Source organism: Aplidium turbinatum, chromosome 2 (assembly GCF_918807975.1).
Source record: "Aplidium turbinatum chromosome 2, kaAplTurb1.1, whole genome shotgun sequence".
Lineage (NCBI taxonomy): Eukaryota > Metazoa > Chordata > Ascidiacea > Aplousobranchia > Polyclinidae > Aplidium > Aplidium turbinatum.
The window spans coordinates 19,479,007-19,501,024 of NC_137473.1; the positions used below are offsets into that span (position 1 = coordinate 19,479,007).

Here is a 22,018-nt window from a genome sequence, read left to right on the forward strand (position 1 = left end):
CATTTACATATCATCACATTAATAGTCCAATGTATGCTCCAAGACTCTAGTACTATATAATACAGTATATGCATACATGCAAGTACCATTTAAATCTGTAGCCGGATAGTTAACATGACTTGCTGAAATACAATACAATGCTTGATTAAGGTTCGACAGACTTTCTTCAAAAGTAACAATCAGTTATTGCTCTTTTTGCAATGCAATTAAATACTAGTAGAGGAGACCGGGGTATTACAAACCACAGGGTATTATGAACCAGGCCATTTTCTGGAAAACTGTAGGAAATATTAAGATCTCATTTGCATATTTTAGTTACAGGATCACCATGCTTTTTTTGGTACCATCATTTTTGGTCAGCACTTCTTTGTTCTCAGTAGAACTGAAAAAATGTAGTTTTAGAGGTCAAAAGTAAATTTAGTTTTCCATTTTGGTAGGCCTGGCATGCTTTGTACAGGGACTCTAGAAATTTAGATTTTTATTCAGGGATAAGTTATATGCATGAAATACTGATGCAAACTGATTGTAAGCTTTATGTTGATTTCGCTTTGTTAGGCAATAGCTTGAATAAGAACACTCTAGCCGGGGTATTATGAACCAGATGGTTTCTACCGCAAAAGTGAAAATTCACTTTCAAAAAGCCCCCATCTGGTGATGTGAAATATGTAGAAACTAGCCAAATCAAGCAGGTTCTCCCTTATCCCACCTACACAGAGCAGACAACCAGAACATTTGGCTCAATCCGATTTGAATGCCACTTCAACACTGAACATGAAGTTAACTGATTAAGCAAGCCGAACATTAACCTATGTGACTGAGTGAACTATTGTGATTTCATAATCTGAATGTCTTTGAAAAATGTAAAAATAAATTTTGTGTGCTAGCTTTCTTTACCAGTGGTTGGTCATGAGTTTTTTATCTGAATCCATTGCTAAGTTTTTGCATGCAAACCACACAACCATTGTTGTTAGGAGACCAGCTGTGTAGATTACTATGCAAGTGAAGACTTGCTGACTGCATTGGAACCTCATAACTTCGGCTTTTCCTATTCAAATAATGCAAATAGTCTGACTTGAATAGCAAGAAGTTCCTAAAAATCTTCTTAACCCCACTCTACAAATTTCCGGGTTGATAATCACTGCTTTGAAGCATTTTATGGAAAGTTGTTTGTATTGGTGCATAATGCCCCAGCAAGGTTCATAATACCCCAGGTCATTTTTTCATGAAAAACTGTAATAATTCACATTTTTGGAGAAGTTAGTGAATTGTGCTTGTGATATGTTATAGATAATGTTAAAGACTATGCAACCTAAAAATTTCATAACTCTACATTAATTAGGGGGCGAATGAGAGCATCCCGAATTTTTGTGGTTCATTGCCCCGGTCTCCCCTACTACATGTAGTACCACTATTAATCCAACATCTGAAGTAGACAGCTAGATAATATAACCTGTAACACCAAAGCAATATAACAATCATAACAATGTATTTAATGACAAATGCTTAAACCAGATTCAAATCTAATAAACTTACTATCGCCATTTGCATCAAATGTTCTAAAAACATGAGCAGCAAACTTAGTTGAATCTCCTTGTGGAAAGAAATTTGCATAGATTGTTTGGAATTCTTGAATTGTTAAATTACCTGATGGACAGTCCTGGAAAAACATACAATCCTCAGATTATAATATGATTAATTGTCAAGGAAATAGGCTTTGAGGGGGAATTCAACTTTATTTGCTGTTGTTACGGTCTTAGATGTATATGAAGAAAAGAAGCACATCACAAATGAAACATATATTTTCCCTATCACACTGCACTGTCACAAAATCTTCAATAAATGTTATATATAGTCAAGTGGGGCAAAAAAATGCAAAATTGACAAACTTTTGATTTTCTCGCTGAAAAATCGGCCAAAAAGTCAAATTTTACTCTCTATTGATCAATATTGATACTCCATTGATGTATCCAAAAAATTGGAGCATTATGTTTATTCTTTTTATTTTTATCGAATATTTTGTGTTGTTTTTTTTTCCCCAGTGTTTGGGGCAATAAAAACCATGCATGGAGTAAAAAAAAACAATCAATTTTCACAGCAAATTTTGTTTGTTAAAAGCAACACAAAGCAGAAGAAATAGGTATAATAAGATGAGGATGAAATTGTAACATCTTGTTCAAACAAACAAAGAAGTTTATGCATTATGAAGTCCATATTTGCTTAGGAACACAAGTTTTTCTTTTACTTCTTCTCCTTCGGCAAAACCAAAATATGATTTTGCATGTCCGGCAGCAGTTTACACTGCAGTTGAAACGCCCCAAAAACAATTTTTAACATTTGAGGATATCTGTCCTCCTTTGCTGGCCAGTCCCAGTACACTGCATCTTCTAAAGTTGATTTCTTGTGCAAAAACTGAAATTCAGCTTGCTCAATTTTTTCATCAACCTCGTCTCTAAAGACCTTCAGAAGTTTTTCCCAATAATATGTTCTTGGCTTCTCCCAAAACACTGCAAAGTACTTTCCAAGTTGCTTTTTGCTTATTTCCAATTTAATTGTTCTCTTTTCTTTCCTCTGTTTATTTACACTTTCTTCAGTAACTAGATCTTTTCTCTCTTCCTCTACATCTTCCATTCCAACAACTATGTCTTCTCTTGTTTCGTCATTCATTTCTTCATGTTCATTGTCAGACTCTTCTACCATCTTATCCTTTGTATCTACTCTCCTCCTGTCTTCATCCATTTGTCTTTAAATTTCTCTCTCTATCCTTTTTTTTCTTATTTCTTCCTCCTCTTCCAGGTCTTATCTTATTTATTTTTAACTTTCTTATCTTCGTAAATTTATTTCTTATCTTCGACTGCGTTCCTTTTCCTTCTCCCAGCTTTTCTCTTTTTTGCAATTGTTCCATCTGCTTCAAAGTTTTCAACTTGCACTTTATATTCTTCATTTGTTAAAATGCTTGCATTCATCTTCACTCTTCTTCTTGTCATTTGTATGTGTCCCCTTGATGTTAACACACTTTCTATCAAAACCGATTCATCTTTTGGCATGTCATGCGAGTACTTTAGGATTTATCTAATCAGAAATTATCCTGAAACGACACTACATTGCTCAATGAGACGACCTCAAAGCTAATCATATTGATGAAGGGCAAGTCAAGTTAAAGCATTTTATTTGCCTCAACGAAATTTCCTATTTGCCTATATACGAAACATAATGCTACTAGGACTGGTTAAACTAACACTGAACTGAGACTTCTGAAACTGGTAAATGCTTAGAAGAAGGTTAAGCTTTTGAATGGCTACTTGGAAGGAGTTCAACTAGTGGAATGGTACACAAATCAAACTACAAAGAACAACACAAAATGATTGGAGCGTGAAACCTCACGCTTAACTTCACTTTTCCTGTCATGAATCATCAGTACAATAGGATCAATTTATTTACTAGAGATCAGGAAACTGAAACAATGCAAGTAAAACATTAAAATGTTAGTTTAATTCCTTTTGTAGCAACCAAAATCGTTTTAAAATGAAATTTATTAAAGATGGGGTAAAAAAAAACAAGCACAGGGAAAATAAAAACAACTGTTTTTTTTGCCCCAACACATTGTGTAGTTTTGGGGTAAAAAAAGACAACATAGAATAGAATGAAAGGTTAACAGCAATCAAAATTGAAGTACTGGAGTACAATCACACTGAAATATCATGTAAATACACATAAAAAGATTGTGACTGTCAACAATCGTTTTCGATCCACAAAAAGTTTAGTAAAGAGCAAAAAAAGTTTTTTTTGGACAGTTTTTAGGTCAATTTAGTGATTTGCATAGTACTTGAAGATTACTTACCTCTAAACCTGTATTGTATGCTAAAAAACTACGCAAATAAATGATGTTTCTAACCATGCAAAGTTAAAAAAAAATCATTCTTAGGGGGAGTTGGGGGGGTTGTCCTTTTTTACCCCAAGTACCCCTATGTTTTTTTTGCCCCAACTGACTATAAATGTTTTTTTAAATAAAATTATTTTTTCTTACTTAAATTAGTCTACAACAGCATGAGTGATTATTTAATACCAGTGCGATGGAGTCGGAGGGATTTTCCTGTTTAGAGTGGTTGTTGAAAAAAAATAGCAGACTCTGACTTCATACAAAATGATGAATAATAAAATTTTTGTTTGCAATCTTATTTTAAGATATTGTTTTTTTGTTCTCCGTATTGCACTCTAAATCTTTTCCACAAAATAAGAAGTGCTTGTTCTTATCAGGACTTTCATCACAACTTAAGTGAAACTAAATTTAAAAAAATGAAAGAGCATTTAAAATAAAAATTAATAAATCTGGCAACACTGAAGCTGGAGTCGGCTACTTATAAACGGCAAGTTGAAGTCGTACATTTTTGCCCGACTCCACAGCCCTGATTAATACTACCAAAACAAAATGATCCAATATATACAAGATGATACCACCAAGGCAACATTTTATATGCAGTGACTATTCTTATCATGTATTATGAATATAGCCTATAGCCAGAGATGGGCGTGATCTTGATCTTGATCTTCAAGATCACTTTTTTTTTGGTGATCTTGATCTTGATCTAAGATCACCTTTTTTCGTGTGATCTTGATCTTGAAGAACAATAAGATCAAGATCACTTTAAAATTGAATTTTACTTTCTACATAGAGGCATTTTTTTAGAACTTGTACTGTACAAAGTAGGTAGTGGCAACTAATAACATTAAGCCACTGTTAATATGATATGTGCCCCATACGCGCCGACTCTCGGGGGGGCCGGGGGGCGGCGCCCCCCGTAAATTTATGGTTGAGGGGCAACAAAAATCATTTACAAGAGATGTTTTGAAGATAAAATACTTCGCGAGAGATTTAGATCATTTAAACGGACTTAGAGAATGCCGAAAGCGAAAAACAGCCTGCGTTACTCTTGCCCGCAAAACAGCAGCTGATCACATGGCTTTCTCTGGAACGTGAATTACTACTGAGATGCGCACAGCACATACGATCACAGTCACACACTGCTTATCTTCCCGCGCGTGAGGAGCAACTTCAAAGTCAAAACGCGTGGTAGCGAAAAAGCGAATGCGAGGTTGAATGTTTATTCTCATTTCACGAGTTATCCAAACGTCCGTTAGATTTTTTGTGACTTCAAACATGAAATCGATTTTAGCAAACTTTATCGAGTTGAAAGTACGACACACCGAACAATTACATAAATACAGCTTGAAAATCATACCGTATGGAAATTTCAAAGTAGAGTGTAGAATAAGTTACGCTGCTGGAATAGTCACGTAACTATTCACTGCAGTATTACGTAAACCAGCTAAATTAGACGAGCTATTTTCAACGAGGTCTTCCCGCTGTAAGATCATTTATGATTCAACAGAACGCATTGTTTTGTTCGCAATGTGTGAGAATTAAATTGAAAACCGATAAAACAAAAGGTGTTTAATGGTCTTGGTCGCAGATATTGCCTGCATTCACGTCTCTTACCTCTATTATCACCTAGCCAACCTGACATCATTGTTTTATGCGGCCGCTAAGGTTTGACATCGACTTTAATGATCATGGAATGTTACGTAATAAGAACGATTATATAGTACACGCAAAAATAAAAAAATTGATCTCTTAAAACAGCTCTTTTTGCTGTTTTGTCTAGTGAGCTTTGCATATTGCTCAACAAGTGCATAAAGTTTAGAATTGACAAGAAATCATTAAATTTGAAAGTTAAATTTGAATCTTTGCAAATCATCATCAACAGTATCATAGCCGATTATTGCGGCCTTTGATGAACTAGATGCTCAGTTCGTAAATTTTTCCAGTGTTCCCTTTGTCGCGCAGTGTCCCAAAGTGTTCTTGGTTGGCTGATTGATGTATTGAAATTGGATATAAACGTATTATAAACGTATAATAAACATATTCAAAACTTTTACTTCGGCCGACGCCATTTCACCTTCCGTAATCTACGTCGGCAATAATTTTGCCGCAGCAAAAATGCGTTCATTTTGAAAACTGCCGAGCTGGGGACAACAGCTTGTCCCGTGTATAAGTTGAACCTGTCTTTTTGAGGTGAAAACCACTTGTGAAAATCTCGATCCATATTCGAGTATATACGGTATTCGATAAAAGACTATAAAGACTTTCGATAAAAAACAGAAGAGAAAACACTTCGCCGTTGTTAACGCTTTGAAGGAAAGTAATTAGCAAAACGTGCGATACGAGGTTAATAAAACTGATAGCGGGTTTCCACTCTGCTTGAAATCATGATTTTTTGCGTTTTATTTCGATAACTTCACTGTCTTGATCGTTGTTATTCACTCGCACGAAAAGGAAATGAATCGGCTTGTTTTCCAACTGTTCCAATTATGAGCTAATGATATCAAAATTATTACGACTAGGCGTACTGTATGCGTAAAACTAATCGTTTCAAGCAGCGGTTGTAATAAATTCGGTTTGCGACCTAGGTGTCAATATAAACAAGATGGTAAGCTTAATCAAAGACTATTTTAATTGAGTAAAGTAGCGTTATGGTTATGACGTCATCACCTTTCTCGCACCCCAAGGTTTTTTGAAAAGTCGGCGCCTATGATGTGCCCAACAAAAGACGATTTAAAGTCTCCATCTAATCTGATCAGTGTTGCCATTTCAAAATTTAAAACGTTTTCTGTGTTGGTCATAATAAAGAAGTCAACTTCCGTGTACTTTATGTTGACGTATAATAAAAAATGATTTAATGTGAATTTTAAAGAAATGTCTGCTTTTATTGACCCAATTTTAGATGTTTCAAAAGTCTAGAATGGCGGTGATAAAAAATCTGGATTCTAGCCGACTTTGGTCATGTAAAGTGGTTTATTGCAGCAAATCAACCAGACCAAGACTTGTTTAGGGTCTGAGTATGGAGCGGTTTGTCGGACCGCAAACCTCTGAACTTTTATAATAGCAGACAACAGTATCAAAGTTGCCAGGTGGGTAAATGGTGCAATAAACAGTTACATAATGCAGTGAAAGTTAAAACTACTTAGTAACACGAATAAAAACTGCCACATGGACCAGACAAAAATTTGGTAAAAAATGTTGCGGTTCAAAGTTTATTTTTATTTATTTATTATAAATAAAAAGTATAAAACTAATTGCAAATTTTACGACTTTTCAGAACTACTGTAATTAACCTCGGCCTTGGGGGTGACGTTGCGATTCTAAGCAAACTACGTCAACAATTGATAGGCCTATAATAGCAACAGTCACTAACTTATTACACTATTACAGTTCTTAGGCCAGCGATCGAGTAGTTAAAAGTAAAAGTTAGCAATACCGACTATTATATACCTTTACCCAGATTGTTTATAGTTATTATTTTTTGCAACATCATTGATCAAAAACTTCATTTTTTTTCAAGTACACAAAAATTGAAAGTGATCTTGAAAGTGATCTTGATCTTCAAGATCACGATCTTGATCTTCAAGATCACATAGTTTGGTGATCTTGATCTTCAAGATCACCTATTCTTGGTGATATTGATCTTCAAGATCACCAATACTGGTGATCTTGCCCATCTCTGCCTATAGCAGGGTTGTCCAAAGCCTGACCCGCGGGCCGCATGCGGCCCGCGACCTCTTTCAATGCGGCCCGCCGCCTCTTCTAGAAAACTTTTAAAAATTACCGTATATCCTCGCATATAAGCCAACCCTAGAAAAACAACCTTAAAATGGTAAATTTATAAAAATCCGCATATAAGTGACATAACAACCAAGTATGATACCCTGATTGAAGACTTCAACAAGCGATTTCAAGATTTCCGGCACCTTGAGAAAAACTTCAATGTATTCAATGCTCCGCTGACTATAACTATATCAGAAGCCGATGACGATTTGCAGCTTGAATTGTGTGACTTGCAAAGTGACCAGTTTTTATTAAGCAAAGCTACACTGCCAATCACTCAATTTTGGCCTCTTCTTTCTGAAGAGCATTATCCTAATTTACGCCGTTTTGGATTGCACTTGCTGTCAATGTTTGGCAGTACCTATACCTTTGTGAAGCAGCATTTTCCGCAATGAAGTCGATTAAATCCAAAGAGAGAAATCTACTTAAACAAACATCTCTCGAAGCCTGCCTTCGTTTAGCCTTAACCTCAGTTGACATTGAAACAAAGGAGCTGGCTTCCAAAATACAGGCACACCCATCTCACTGAATTTTAAGTAAACTGTACCGTTTTACGTACTTCCTTAAATATTTTTTACGAATAAATTTATGGTTTATTCTTATTCATACTTGTCAGTTATTTTTAAGATTTCCTGGTCTACTGACGTTGCTTAAAATTTCCAAAACTCTCTTATTCGTAGTATTCACATCTTAGCTTCTTTAATCTATTCCCCAATATGTTTTTATGATAAATATAAAGATTCATAGGCATACGAAGCCGAGCAACGTGATTAATGGTTCATGGTATGCCTATGGTTCAACAAGACAAACTCTCTACCGAAGCTCTATATAAAGATTCATTTACACATGTACGTGTTTTACTTTACATCTGGTACGGTGAGACAGTGTATAAGAGGAAAAATGTCAACTGCGGCCCGCGATCTAATTTCCTTGCCGAATGCGTCCCACGTCCCATAAAGTTTGGACAACCCTGGCCTATAGTATAGATATACACAGTCTTCGAAATTAGCATACTTTTACTTCGGCAAAAACGTTGCCGAGGCCAAACGGCAAAAGGTGAAATTGCCTCGGCAATTGCTGTAAACGTTTATTACGAAAAAATTGTACCAAAACTAGGGATGGGCATTGGGCAATTCAGAATACCGAATCCAGAAGGATTCAGATCCTAAACTATCCAAATCCAAAACAGCAATAAAACCGGGTAATAAGATTCGGTTTTAAAGATGCGCATAAATCTTGTGCAAGCTGTCAACTTGAGACAGTCAACTGAAAAAAAGTGTGGTTTGCTCAAGTTTTTCTTCGCACTGACACCATCCGCACTTTCAAAAACATTTTTCACGCGTTGTGCGCGCAGGCCGCACAGCGCATGCATCCTACGTCACTCGCTCGCATGAGCAATCAAAGAAACTAAGCGCACAAATTTCGGCACGCTTTGTACACATGCACAATTCTACAATGTTTTCTTCAATCCACGTGCGTATGTGACTCTGCGATAGTTTGACCGGTGGCGTAACAACATTGAGCAGATGACCATGCTAAAGGAGTTGGCTCTGAAATATCTCAGCATACCTGCCACATCAGCATCTTCCGAGCGATGCTTTTCCAGTGCGGGTTTGACGACAACAAAGCTGCGTTCCTGTTCAGCGTTGCCGGATGGGGAAATAGGATACCAAATTTAAAAATTCTGGTGAAATTTAGAGGTCTTTGGTGCCAAGCTTTTTGACCTTTGAACCAGACAAGTTTTGGATGAAATCTTCCCTAGTCAGTTTTTTTTCAAGAAATTTTTTTCAATTTTTTTAAACTTTTTAGCGAATAATCCCTGCTTGTATAGTAAACATTTTGCAAAAGGTTTGCGTATGTGTGATGGCAGTGTGTTATGTCTTAAAAACTATTTGTATTTTAGGCGAAATTGCTTTATTTAGGGTGTTCTAAATATCTGGTGAAATTTTAGTTACTTTTTGGTGTTAAGCAGCTTTCAGCATCTGGCAACACTGCTCCCGTTTGATTGGCAGTCATTTGGAATGCCTTAATGTGTTGCACTGCAACAAACATCTACTTTGATTGTGTTACTTTTGTGTCTAAAATTGCAAATAAACATTGCATGAAATTTTTTACTTTTTGTGTTGCTGGAGCCTGGAAGTTAATAGGATTCGGTATTCTGGATTCGATTTAGTATTCCGGAATAATTCTGGAATAGTGAATTATTCTGAATTGCCCATCCCTAACAGTAGTCTATCACGAGTAGTCTATCACGACTATCTACAGTAGTCTATCACGGCCGCACTGTTTGATTTGTTGTGATGTAATAATACCAAAAGGGGGAAACCGGGGCAATATGAACCACAAAAATTCGGGATGCTCTCATTCGCCCCCTAATTGATGTAGAATTATGAAATTTTCAGGTTGCATAGTCTTTAACATTATCTATAACATATCACAAGCACAATTCACTAACTTCTCCAAAATTTGAATTATTATTATACAGTTTTTCATGAAAAAATGGCCTGGGGTATTATGAACCTTGCCGGGGCATTATGCACCAATATAAACAACTTTCCATAAAATGCTTCAAAGCAGTGATTGTCAACCCGGAAATTAGTAGAGTGGGATTAAGAAGATTTTTAGGAAGTTTTTGCCTTTCAGGTCTGACTATTTGCATTATTTAAATAGGAAAAGCTGAAGTTATGAGGTTCCAATGTAGTCAGCAAGTCTTCACTTGCATAGTAATCTACACAACTGTCAACTGGTCTCCTAACAACAATGGTTGTGTGGTTGCATGCAAAAACTTAGCAATGGATTCAGATAAAAAACTCATGACCAACCACTGGTAAAGAAAGCTAGCACACAAAATTTATTTTTACATTTTTTAAAGACATGCAGATTATAAAATCACAACAGTTCACTTAGTCACATAGGTTAATGTTCGGTTTACTTAATCAGTTAACTTTATGTTCAGTGTTGAAGTGGCATTCAAATCGGATTGAGCCAAATGTTCTGGTTGTCTGCTCTGTGTAGGTGGGATAAGGGAGAACCTGCTTAATTTGGCTAGTTTCTACATATTTCACATCACCAGATGGGGGCTTTTTGAAAGTGAATTTTCACTTTTGCGGTAGAAACCATCTGGTTCATAATACCCCGGCTAGAGTGTTCTTATTCAAGCTATTGCCTAACAAAACGAAATCAACATAAAGCTTAAAATCAGTTTGCATCAGTATTTCATACATATAACCTATCCCTGAATAAAAATCTAGATTTCTAGAGTCCCTGTACTAACCATGCCAGGTAGGGTGTTACATTTTTTCAAACCAACTACAATATAGTGTTTGTTTGGTGGGAAATGCACTCAAACAAACTATGTCAAAATATTTTTCACTTAAAATAATATTTTGAGGTTCCACACTTGCATTAACGATTCACCCGATATTGGCGATTTTATCATATGAACAACACAGTAACAGTATGACCTGTCCTGGTAAGAAACATAGACATGGGCTAATACATACAAAGACGTCGGCAGAATTTTTTTTAGGGGGGGGGGGGGCGTTTTTGTAACTTTTTTTTGTAATTTTGACATTTTTTAGGGGGGCGCCACTTGAGTAAGCTACATAAGTAGAATTACTTTCCTTACTTTACACTTCTGGTCATGGCTAAGTGGAAAATTTGGGGCATTTCTTATTGAAATAATGCGTTTCACAATCATATTGATTATTCAAATTCCAGGGGGGCCAAGCCCCCCCCCCTTGCCCCCCTCCTGCCAACGCTCTTGAATACATGCACTGTATTACTAAATAATATCAAACTCTCATAGTCCACAACTCACTAGTGTATCTGTATATTTTAAATACAGTATACAAAATATTACAAAAATATCAAGTGTCTTACAGATATTCGAGACTGGTGGTCATGGTCATGCAAGTAACATATCCTCTGATCGCTGTATCAATCTTTTTCAGTTTTTTGTCACTCATGTCATCATTGCTATCCTTGATTTTCTTTTCCTCCAAGCATTTCTTAACATTCCCAATCAGTCTTTCAACCTGTTCCTCAGTGCCAACTTATTACGATAAACTGTAACATGGGATCGTTTTGCTTCTGGGTGTTCAAATATTTCAGCAGCTGAGTTCAATAGTGATGATGATAAACGGTTTGAAGCCAGTTTTTTATCTGCCATAATACAGTTATCTGTGCTAACAACACTTAACCTTTCTGTACGCTTAGATGGCCCAGCCTCATCTTCTTCAACTTGAATTTCTGCACTTTCCATTTCATAATTATCATCACTATTTGACTCGGTTTCATCAATTGCTGAACTGCTTGCCTGTATTGATTGTTCATAAAGAATTCTACATGGTTCTGGTCTATTGTTTCTACAGCTGTGTTTGCTAATGCTTTTCATATTAGCTTCAGTTTCCTGAATATCTAAACCACCAATCACTTGTATTCTCCTATTTCTCTGATCAATGAAAAACCCTGCTTCTAGCACTGGAATGCGCCTTTCAAAGTCACATTTGCATACTGTTTTCTTGTGCCATTGCTGCTCAACTGTTATTTTGCACTTACAGGAACTCACATCAAATAAGTTCTCAAGTTTACTCTAAAATGCAGTTACTTTTATTAAATATGCTGGGGAGTTTAGACGAGATAATGGCTGAGCTTGAAGTTTTTTCACCTGATCAAAAAGTTCTTTCGTCATTTGAGTTACACAATCAATGTTAACATGTGGCAGACCAGCTTTTCCCCACAACTGAATGATATTTTGTATTATTAACAATGTCTTGACTTCAACAAATGGCATTTTTTCAGTATTTTGATCAAGCATTATTTTATTTTTTAACCAAAAGAAAGCTCTTGCTACATCACCATTAGTAGGAAGTTGAAGCTGCGGTAACTCAGTTGGATAACTAACACAATCCAAGATTTTAGTCCGATTTCTAGTGACGCGTGAAGATATCATTTCATATTTTAGGTTGCCAGATAGGTACACAACAACTTGATTTCATAAACTAATGTTTTTAGCAAAATGGCCCGTTTCGGTGAGTCCGATTCGGTGAGTCCGTTCCCTTAAAGGGGGATTTTTTAATTTTTTTTTTTAATTATTGGGTACCGTAGCCTAATTATCATTGCCGTTTTAGGGTTAGGGGTTAAGGTTAAGGGTTAGAGGTTAGGAACTCACCGAATCGGACTCACCGAATAGTAGCAGACCTTGTTTTTAGAGCCCATTTGCTGAAAAAAGTTAATACACATGAATAAATCCAAGAAATAGCAGGTATAAAAATCCTGCATTTTTTTGAATTTTTTAGATTTTATCCAATATTACCCATAGAGCGTGGAACCTCAAAATATAAATATTTTTAATTTATTTTTTGTGCTAACTAGTTTTTGTGCAAAAACCCATCAAATAAATGATATATTGAAAGATTTTGCCCAAAGTTGTGAAAAAATGTAATACCCTAATGCCAGGCCTACCAAAATGGAAAACAGAATTTACTTTTGACCTCTAAAACTACATTTTTCCAGTTCTACTGAGAATAAAGAAGTACTGACCAAAAATGATGGTACCAAAAAAAGCATGGTGATCCTGTGACTAAAATATGCAAATGAGATCTTAGGATTTCCAACAGTTTTCCAGAAAATGGCCTAGTTCATAATACCCCATGGTTCGTAATACCCCGGTCTCCCCTAGTGATAAAGTGAGCAACGCGATGCACACGCTGGATATGGTAATTCACGTTTTAATTAACTCATGGGGGGAAGGTTCTGGGCAGACGATTGTAGCATCGAATAGACAGCGATAGACACGTGTTTCGCCCATGAGGCTGGGCTCATCAGTATTGCACCGTATTCTTGCCTCTTCAGTAATCGACCGCCGCTTTACGAGTCAGTTTAACTCTTCTCTTTGTGGAAAGAAAAGAGCCAACAAAACCTTAATCATGGGGGGAAGTTAATTTTGGGTTGATTCAACGTTCGAGTCAGCACAAATCGATTTAATTTTGCCGACAGGTTATATTGTGTAACAACAATGCCTAAATAAGAAATTTACGTTTGTTTTACATTAATTCGACATCTAGCAATGTTGAATTATCATAAAATGACGTTAATTGCTCTACCAGGTACCAGTAACAAATTAATAGCTCCCTGCCAGAAGATTGCCTCGATTTACGTATAGGCTACTAGCATACACATAGGCGCCGACTTTTCAAAAAACCTTGGAGGGCGAGAAAGGTGATGACGTCATAACCATATCGCTATTTTTGCTCAATTAAAATAGTCTTTGATTAAGCTTAGTGTCTTGTTTATATTGACAAGGTCGCAAACCGAATTTATTAGAACAGCTGCTTGAAACGATTAGTTTTACGCATGCAAAACACCTAGTCGTAAAATTTTTCATATTGTTAGCTCATAATTGGAACAGTTGGAAAACAAGCCGATTCATTTCCTTTTCGTGCGAGTGAATAACAACGATCAAGACAGTGAAGTTATCGAAATAAAACGCAAAAAATCATGATCTCAAGCAGAGTGAAAACCCGCTATCAGTGTTATTAACCTCGTTTTGCTAATTACTTACCTTCAAAGCGTTAACAACGGCGAAGTGTTTTCTCTTCTGTTTTTTATCGAAAGTCTTTATAGTCTTTTATTGAATGCAGTAGGCTACCGGTATATACTTGAGTATAGGTCGAGATGTTCACAAGTGATTTTCACCTCAAAAAGACAAGTTCAACTAACACAGGACAAGCTGTTGTCTCCAACTCGGCAGTTTTCAAAATGAACGCACTAATCATTGTCGAGTGTGAAATTGCGTCGGCCTCAGTAAAAGTTTTGAATTCGTTTATTTGCAGTGATTCAAACTTAATTTTCAAATTTAATGATTTCTTGTCAATTCTAAACTTTATACATTTGTTGAGCAATACGCAAAGCTCACGAGACAAAACAGCAAAAAAGCTGTTTTAAGAGATCATATTTTAATTTTTGCGTGAAGGTTGTAATCGTTCTTATTACGTAACATTCCATGATCGTTAAAGTCGATGGCAAACCATAGCGGCCGCATAAAACAATGATGTCAGGTTGGCTACGTGATAATAGCGGTAAGAGACGTCGTTAATGCAGGCAATATCTGCGATCAAGACCATTAAACATCTTTTCTTTTATCGTTTTTCGATTTAATTCTCACACATTGCGAAGAAAACAATGCGTTCTGTTGAATCGTAATTGTCTCACAGCGGGAAGACCTCGTTGAAAATAGCGCGTCTAATTTAGCTGGTTAACTTAATATTGCAATGAATAGTTACGTGACTATTCCAGCAGCGTAAGTTACTCTACGATCTACTTTGAAATTTCCATACCGTATGAGAAAGCCATGCGATCAGCAGCTGTTTTGCAGGCAAGAGCAAAGTAGGCTGTTTTTTTGCTTTCGGCATTCTTTAAGTCCGTTTAAATTATCTAAATCTCTTTCGCAAAGTGTTTTATCTTCGAAACACCACTTGTAATAACCATTTTTGTTGCCCCTCAACCATAAACTTATGGGGGGCGCCGCCCCCCGCCAGAAGTCGGCGCGTATGAGCATACACTAACATAATTTCGGCACAATTGGGATACTGCGAGCAACACAAAGTCTGTTTGATAAAGAATGAGTTGTCAGAATCATCAGATGCTGTATCGGAGGCTGAGGTTGTCGCGTCATCACTGGAATCAGACACATCAAGAGGCTCATCGCTTGGCTGTAAATCTACACTGGTTTCGCCGTTCGCAATGAAGCGTCTACGTTTTGCGGCTTTCGTGCTTTGATACCCATTCACGCCTCTTTCTCAGAGCTCCATCAGGGATTGAGGGTGTTGACTAAGGAACAAATGCATGGCTGTGGTATCACGACTTGGAGAAATGTCTAACCCTAACTTTACAAGCGCTCGTGTGGCTTCGGCATTTTTATTGCCGACGCTAATATCCAGATTCATACATCTGCATCGGCAATCACCTCGGCATTTGCCGAGGCTAATTTCGAAGACTGTTTATATGTTATATTGGTATAAATTATCGATGTAAAAACCGACATTTTGTCCGCCGGGTCTCGTACTTCCGTCGGTCGCATTTGTCTGGCATTAAGTTAAGTTTCGAGAAAATTTTTAAGCAAGCGGCCTTGTGAATAAAGTACTTTGCCACTTATAGGCACAAAGGATTAGAAAGCAGTCAAAGCACCCAATAAATCACAATGGACCTTCCCTTCAACTATAAAAAACGAGAAAACAACAAAGAAAAAATCAAAGCGTAGGCTACATAACCTCTGAATTTAGATATTTTTTCAACAGAACTCATGGCTCGAGCGTTGTGTCTGTGGTTGAAATTCCAAAGGATATCAGTTTGAGACAGCCTGGAAAGCTTAAAAAAAACTTAATTCAAATTTGAAGCGGCTCTATCGATGTTAAATGTTGATGCAGTTTTGAGTGCATTTTTAAATTGAGCACAACCCAATTTTATGCTTTTTCACTACGAAAATGATAATAAAGTTTGAGGTTAAAATTTTGCTGGAATTTGAGAATTTCTCTGGCTAATGTGACCATTAGGGTGTCCCATTTTTGGGTTGAGGTTTCGATTATTTTGCTCCTCCCATTGGTGAGAAAACTACAAATAGTCAATTTTAGCTCCATGCCTCAATTTACCTAAAATTAAGGCATTTTTCACCAAAAACACGCACCATTTGAGCTACTTAGGAGTATGAGGACTCCTGTGTACATTTCATTTTTTTGGATCAATGTCTTCCATCCTTCTTGTTGTATGATTCTTATTCTGTTATATTTTAGTTGGGAGCAGTCATTAAAGTAGCATAGCAAAAAATTCGAACCGTAGTGATCTTACTCACAGGCCATTTCAATATATGAAACTGTAATAATGTCTGGAGGCGGATGTAAATTTTCTGATTATGAACTCTAGGCTTAACGTGTTTTATATTCCTTTGAAACAAAAGCTTTAAAGAAGCCAAAGAGTGATCATGAATTGCAAATCACCGCAAAATTTCACGTTGATAGTGCTCATGACAAAATTTCACCTGATAACGCCTCAAAACTGAAGGCGGCAATGACCGCGATAAATTTACAAATTTAACCGATATTTTGTCCGTCGAGTCTCGCACTTCCGTTGGCCGCATTTGTCTGCCATGAAGTTAGGGATGAGCAAAATAGAATACATAGCTATTCTAGAATACTGAAACCGAATATAGAATATAGATATCTATTCTAGAATAATTGAGAGTTTTTACCATCGACACATTTTAATGATTTTTATGAGTTTACAAAAACAATGAACATCACAAAAATTACTTATTGCAGTGTAACAAATTTAGGCTTTCTAAATGTTTACCAGTTAAACGGGATCTCAACTTGGTGGCAGTTAAACCTGCACTTGTAAAACCTCTCTCTGAAGAAGCAGATGTGGCAGGTACACAAAAATAGTTTGAAACTAACTGATATAAACAAGACAATTGATTTTTGTTTGCTTTCAACCAAACAAGGGCGTTTTCAACAAATGTAGTGGATGCTTTCAACAACGTGAGATAGGTATCTATTTCTGAAGATTTCAATCTCACAGCTCAACAAGTCGTCCATGTCACTGTACTGGCATAGTAAAAGCTAAGACAAAGCCAGCTACCCGTACGTACTTCCTCAAGACTGTGAGGACTGCAAAGCGTTTGACAAGAAAGATGTCTTTAATGCGAACAACGAAACTCGTGCGTTTTTCCTACATCGCATTGCACTAAATCGATAAACAATTCTACTTTCGCTGCAACGAATTCGTTGCGACCAGACGGAGTGGTACGAAGTCAATTGTTAAAGCGGTTTCAATTATCCGATTTCATATGCATTTTGACACCAGTTAGGCTTCACAACCCGTTATTCTATATTCGGTACGGTATTCTATTTTGCCCATCCCTACATGAAGTTTCAAGAAAATTTTTACGCAAGTGGCCTTGTGAATAAAGTACTTTGCCACTTATAATCACAAAGGATTAGAAAGCAGTCAAAGTCCCCGATAAATCACAATACACAAGGCCGCTTGCTTTTTTGTTTTATTTTATTTCTACCACCTTCATACATTTATTATGCATGCATAACTTTGCATTTCGCAAAAAGATACTGAAAAAAGACGAAGCAGGACATTAAGGCGCGAACAAAACGGCGCGAGACAAAAAGGCGCAGAGGCAAAACGGCGCAGACAAAACGGCGCCAAAGTCAACGTAACAATCTTTTTTTCTTTTGAAAATACTTAACTCAAGCGCTATAGTTGATCAATAATAGTTTTGATTCAAACGCGTTGCTCATTTCAAGTTCATTTGGGAAGCACGAAATAACATTATTGTAAAGAGAAACTACCGTGCAATAATATCTAATTTGTGATAATTAAATGAGTTCAATAACACTCAATGACATTCTTAATTCAAATGCGTTGCTCCTTATATTCGAAGTCAAGTTCAGTCGGGAAGTAAAGACCACATTTGGTCGGGGAGCAATTTGAAACAGCGTACATTTGTTTGCAATAAGTCCAAAGATTATGACGCATCATTTTCAAGACAAAATACGGCGCGATTAATATTCCCGCATCACACTTTGCGTTCTGTCTCTCACACTAACAACCGTGACGGCTTATCAACTGCCAAGAAACTATTTATTCTGTAATTATCCAGCTGGCAAAAGTGCGACCACAGTGCTTAGACGTAAAAATTGTTTGTTTTGAAAGGTGCGAAGATCGGAAACAACTGTTTGCTTGTGATGTAGGCAGATTTGGCTACAAGCCGCAAAAAATATATTCTTACACAGCTAACAATTCCATTGTTTTACCAGACGGGTTTTATTTTTACTTTTTGAGCTGGGTACAAATTGCAACGGTTTGCCGATGTTTAGAACGATTCAATTAGCGAAATCAGGAATTGTTTATTTACCACGTTTCTGCAGAAACAGATGCAAAACAAAACGTAGTGCAAAAATATATAGTTACAGACTTTTCGCAGTCTATACTCACGAGTTACGTCATTTTACATTGATTCAACCATGATGATAATAAATCAAAGCTAAAACAACAATGTTCTATTCTAACAGCACTTATCTTTTGAAACGTAACAACAAACGATGTCCACTTGTGCAATCATTGGAGGCAGTCAATTTTATGATAAATCAAATTCGTCTAACGTTGATTCCTTCATATACATATGCGAATTCGTTTTCAAAATACATTCCTTATACAGACGAAATCGGTTAATCGAACCACCTATTTGCCAGACGTTTTGATACGATTAATTCGTTTAAAGCAAGGGTCTCAAACACGCGGGCCGCATGCGGCCCTCGAGGACTTTTGGTGCGGCCCGCGATGCACTTTTAATCTTTGAAATAACTAACTATTACATTACGGTACATATTTGTTCTACAGAATTAAATACAATGCACTCTGAAGCTGCTCAAAAAATCTGAAAATGCCCATCAAACTTCACATGACTTTTTAGCACTGTCGCGCCATTTTATTGCGTGCGAGAAACTCGTATTGTTAAATCACAATCACATTGCCTATTCACTTATTCTTCTTCTTCTCTCGTTTGACTTTGCTACTTGTCGGTTTGTTGTCATTAGTCGAATCCAGGGCTCACCACGTGGAGGTTGACAACTTGAGCCTTATTGTGTTGACATTGCAACAGTAACCTTGGTATTTGCTGATAAAAAGTTCTTCAAGGGTTAGTTCTTTCCGCTTTTTTTGAAAGTAGATTGCAAGATTTTTGCTTTCCAGGTCCGTCGTTTTGTTTGCGCTCTTTTTTTTTTGCGTTTCCATTCTTGTGTTCTCACAGTGTTTTTTCATCTCTTTATTTTTACTATTTTTTCTTGCGATCTCAATTTCTTGGAGCGTTCTTACTCTCTTTTTTATTGCATTTTGACTGTGTTATGTTGTTTATTGACTTCTCGTTCTCGTTGTATACTGCGGCCCTCGGTTTAATTTACAAGTTTCTTTTCGGCCCTCAAAGCAATTTGAGTTTGAGACCCTTGGTTTAAACCAATTTACTAAAAAAAGGTTATTGTGAATGGGCGTAATTGTTGAGAAGGTGTCTGTGCTGACTAGGCAGCAACGCACAGACAACTGATACTTCATAGATACAACTGTTTACAATTCTGGTTAAACTTTACAGAGTTTACTAGTTCTGAGTTACATTAACACTATGATGTATGTTCCAGCCAGCAAAACTGGTTCTTTTTACATTGATTTATGGTCAGCAGACATTGAAACAATGTAAAAAAAACCATCTTTGCTGACTGGGAGAGCAGGTACGATCAAAGCATTTTTCTGCAACCTGGGGCAATCGGACTTGTTTTCATCTCACCGACCTCTGTGATGTCACAACGCGAACTTTGACTGTTGAAGTTTTTGATTCAAGCGTGCTATTTTTAGCTCCTTACCAGCTGTGTAGTTTTGAGAATGGAATGTGGCCTACGAAAATAGTTGTATGGTAGAAAAACACGGTTCCCACTCATTGTTTGTTTTGAAATCGCCAAGGTTTTTTTTTCAAATCTTTTGCGCTGTCTGGTAAAATAATTAATTTGCAATGTTCCTCAACTGAACGAAACTGCACAAATGAAATTACGCACTGCATTTCACAACAGTAGGCTACTTTTTTTCAGCAATTTTAAAAAAAATTCTCCAAAGTTTTCTGGTTTAAACTTTTGGACATGCTTTCCAACACTCCCCTCTCAAGCCGAAATAATTTGTCCGTGTCCATTTCTTGGAAAGCCAGTGGCGGACGGATGACATCAAAAGCATTTAAACTTCTTTAAGGAACAACGCATTTGAATTAAGAATGTCATTGAGTGTTATTGAACTCATTTAATTATCACAAATTAGATATTATTGCACGGTAGTTTCTCTTTACAATAATGTTATTTCGTGCTTCCCAAATGAACTTGAAGTGAGCAACGCGTTTGAATCAAAACTATTATTGATGCACTCAGTTGTTTCCGAGGTTGCACTTTTGTCAGCTGGATAATTACAGAATAAATAGTTTCTTGGCAGTTGATAAGCCGTCACGGTTGTTAGTGTGAGAGACAGAACGCAAAGTGTGATGCGGGAATATTAATCGCGCCGTATTTTGTCTTGAAAATGATGCGACATAATCTTTGAACTTATTGCAAACAAATGTACGCTGTTTCAAATTGCTCCCCGACCAAATGTGGTCTTTACTTCCCGACTGAACTTGACTTCGAATATAAGGAGCAACGCATTTGAATTAAGAATGTCATTGAGTGTTATTGAACTCATTTAATTATCACAAATTAGATATTATTGCACGGTAGTTTCTCTTTACAATAATGTTATTTCGTGCTTCCCAAATGAACTTGAAATGAGCAACGCGTTTGAATCAAAACTATTATTGATCAACTATAGCGCTTGAGTTAAGTATTTTCAAAAGAAAAAAAGATTGTTACGTTGACTTTGGCGCCGTTTTGTCTGCGCCGTTTTGCCTCTGCGCCATTTTGTCTCTGCGCCGTTTTTTCTGCGCCTTTTTGTCTCGCGCCGTTTTGTTCGCGCCTTAATGTCGTGGACCGGAAAAAAGATGATCTGAACAACATGCTGAGCGCATGCTAAAGTCAAACATCTTGTTTGAGTAGGCTAAACAGGGAAAATATTCACAATATATATGGTATATATACCTTTTGCTTCTTTTATAAACATAACAACTCATTGAACTCACACGATGTATGGTACATATATAAATGAATTAGTTTAGTCAAAATGATGAAAGTATAATTGTTATTACAATCAAGAAATAAATCATTGGATATGATAATTGATAAATCATGAGACAATTGTGATTGAAAAAAACAGACAACTTTATAAATAGGGAATCAATTTGTAAGAAATGCTTAGTATGTTTCTGACACTTTAAGCCAAATTATCACTAATTTCTTCATGCATTCTCACCTTTATGAAACCTTTATACCATTCTTGAAGCTCGTGTTCATTAAACTCTGTGATTGCTCTCAAATCTCTGACGTCTTCTGGCTTCAGTTTGCTATTGTGCTTTCCCATTATAAGCTGTGAGTAAAAAATAGCCAAAAATTCTATCAACCTGAAGATAACCACCAGATTAATGATTTAAACTGCGCAACATTTGTAATGTGTTGTTATGACAAAAATAAGCTAGCGAAATGTTGATAGGCCTATAGTAACTTCAGCAAAAACTCACTAAAACTTCTGCAGCAGTAGGCCACTAAGAATAAAAAAACATATGCTTTTCCTAACAATTCCATTGCCATATTATATTTACCATACACATTGGTTATGACAAAAACATCGTCTAATATTGTGTTTGCACTAAAAACTAGTGCTAGTGCATGT

The 22,018-nt window shown here is 36.5% G+C and overlaps 1 protein-coding gene across 1 annotated transcript in view; it reads right to left on the reverse strand.

Annotated features, from left to right (window-relative positions):
* Positions 1-21,744, reverse strand: part of LOC145764595 (neurocalcin-delta-like) — a 35,906-nt gene extending 14,162 nt beyond the window's left edge. The window contains exons 1-2 of the mRNA XM_082576224.1: positions 21,602-21,744; positions 1,534-1,657 (exon numbers count right to left, since the gene is read on the reverse strand). Coding sequence (XP_082432350.1) covers positions 1,534-1,657; positions 21,602-21,709 — 232 coding nt within the window. The 5' untranslated portion in view covers positions 21,710-21,744. The remainder of the gene's footprint in view (positions 1-1,533; positions 1,658-21,601) is intronic.
* Between the last annotated feature and the right edge of the window lie 274 nt (positions 21,745-22,018).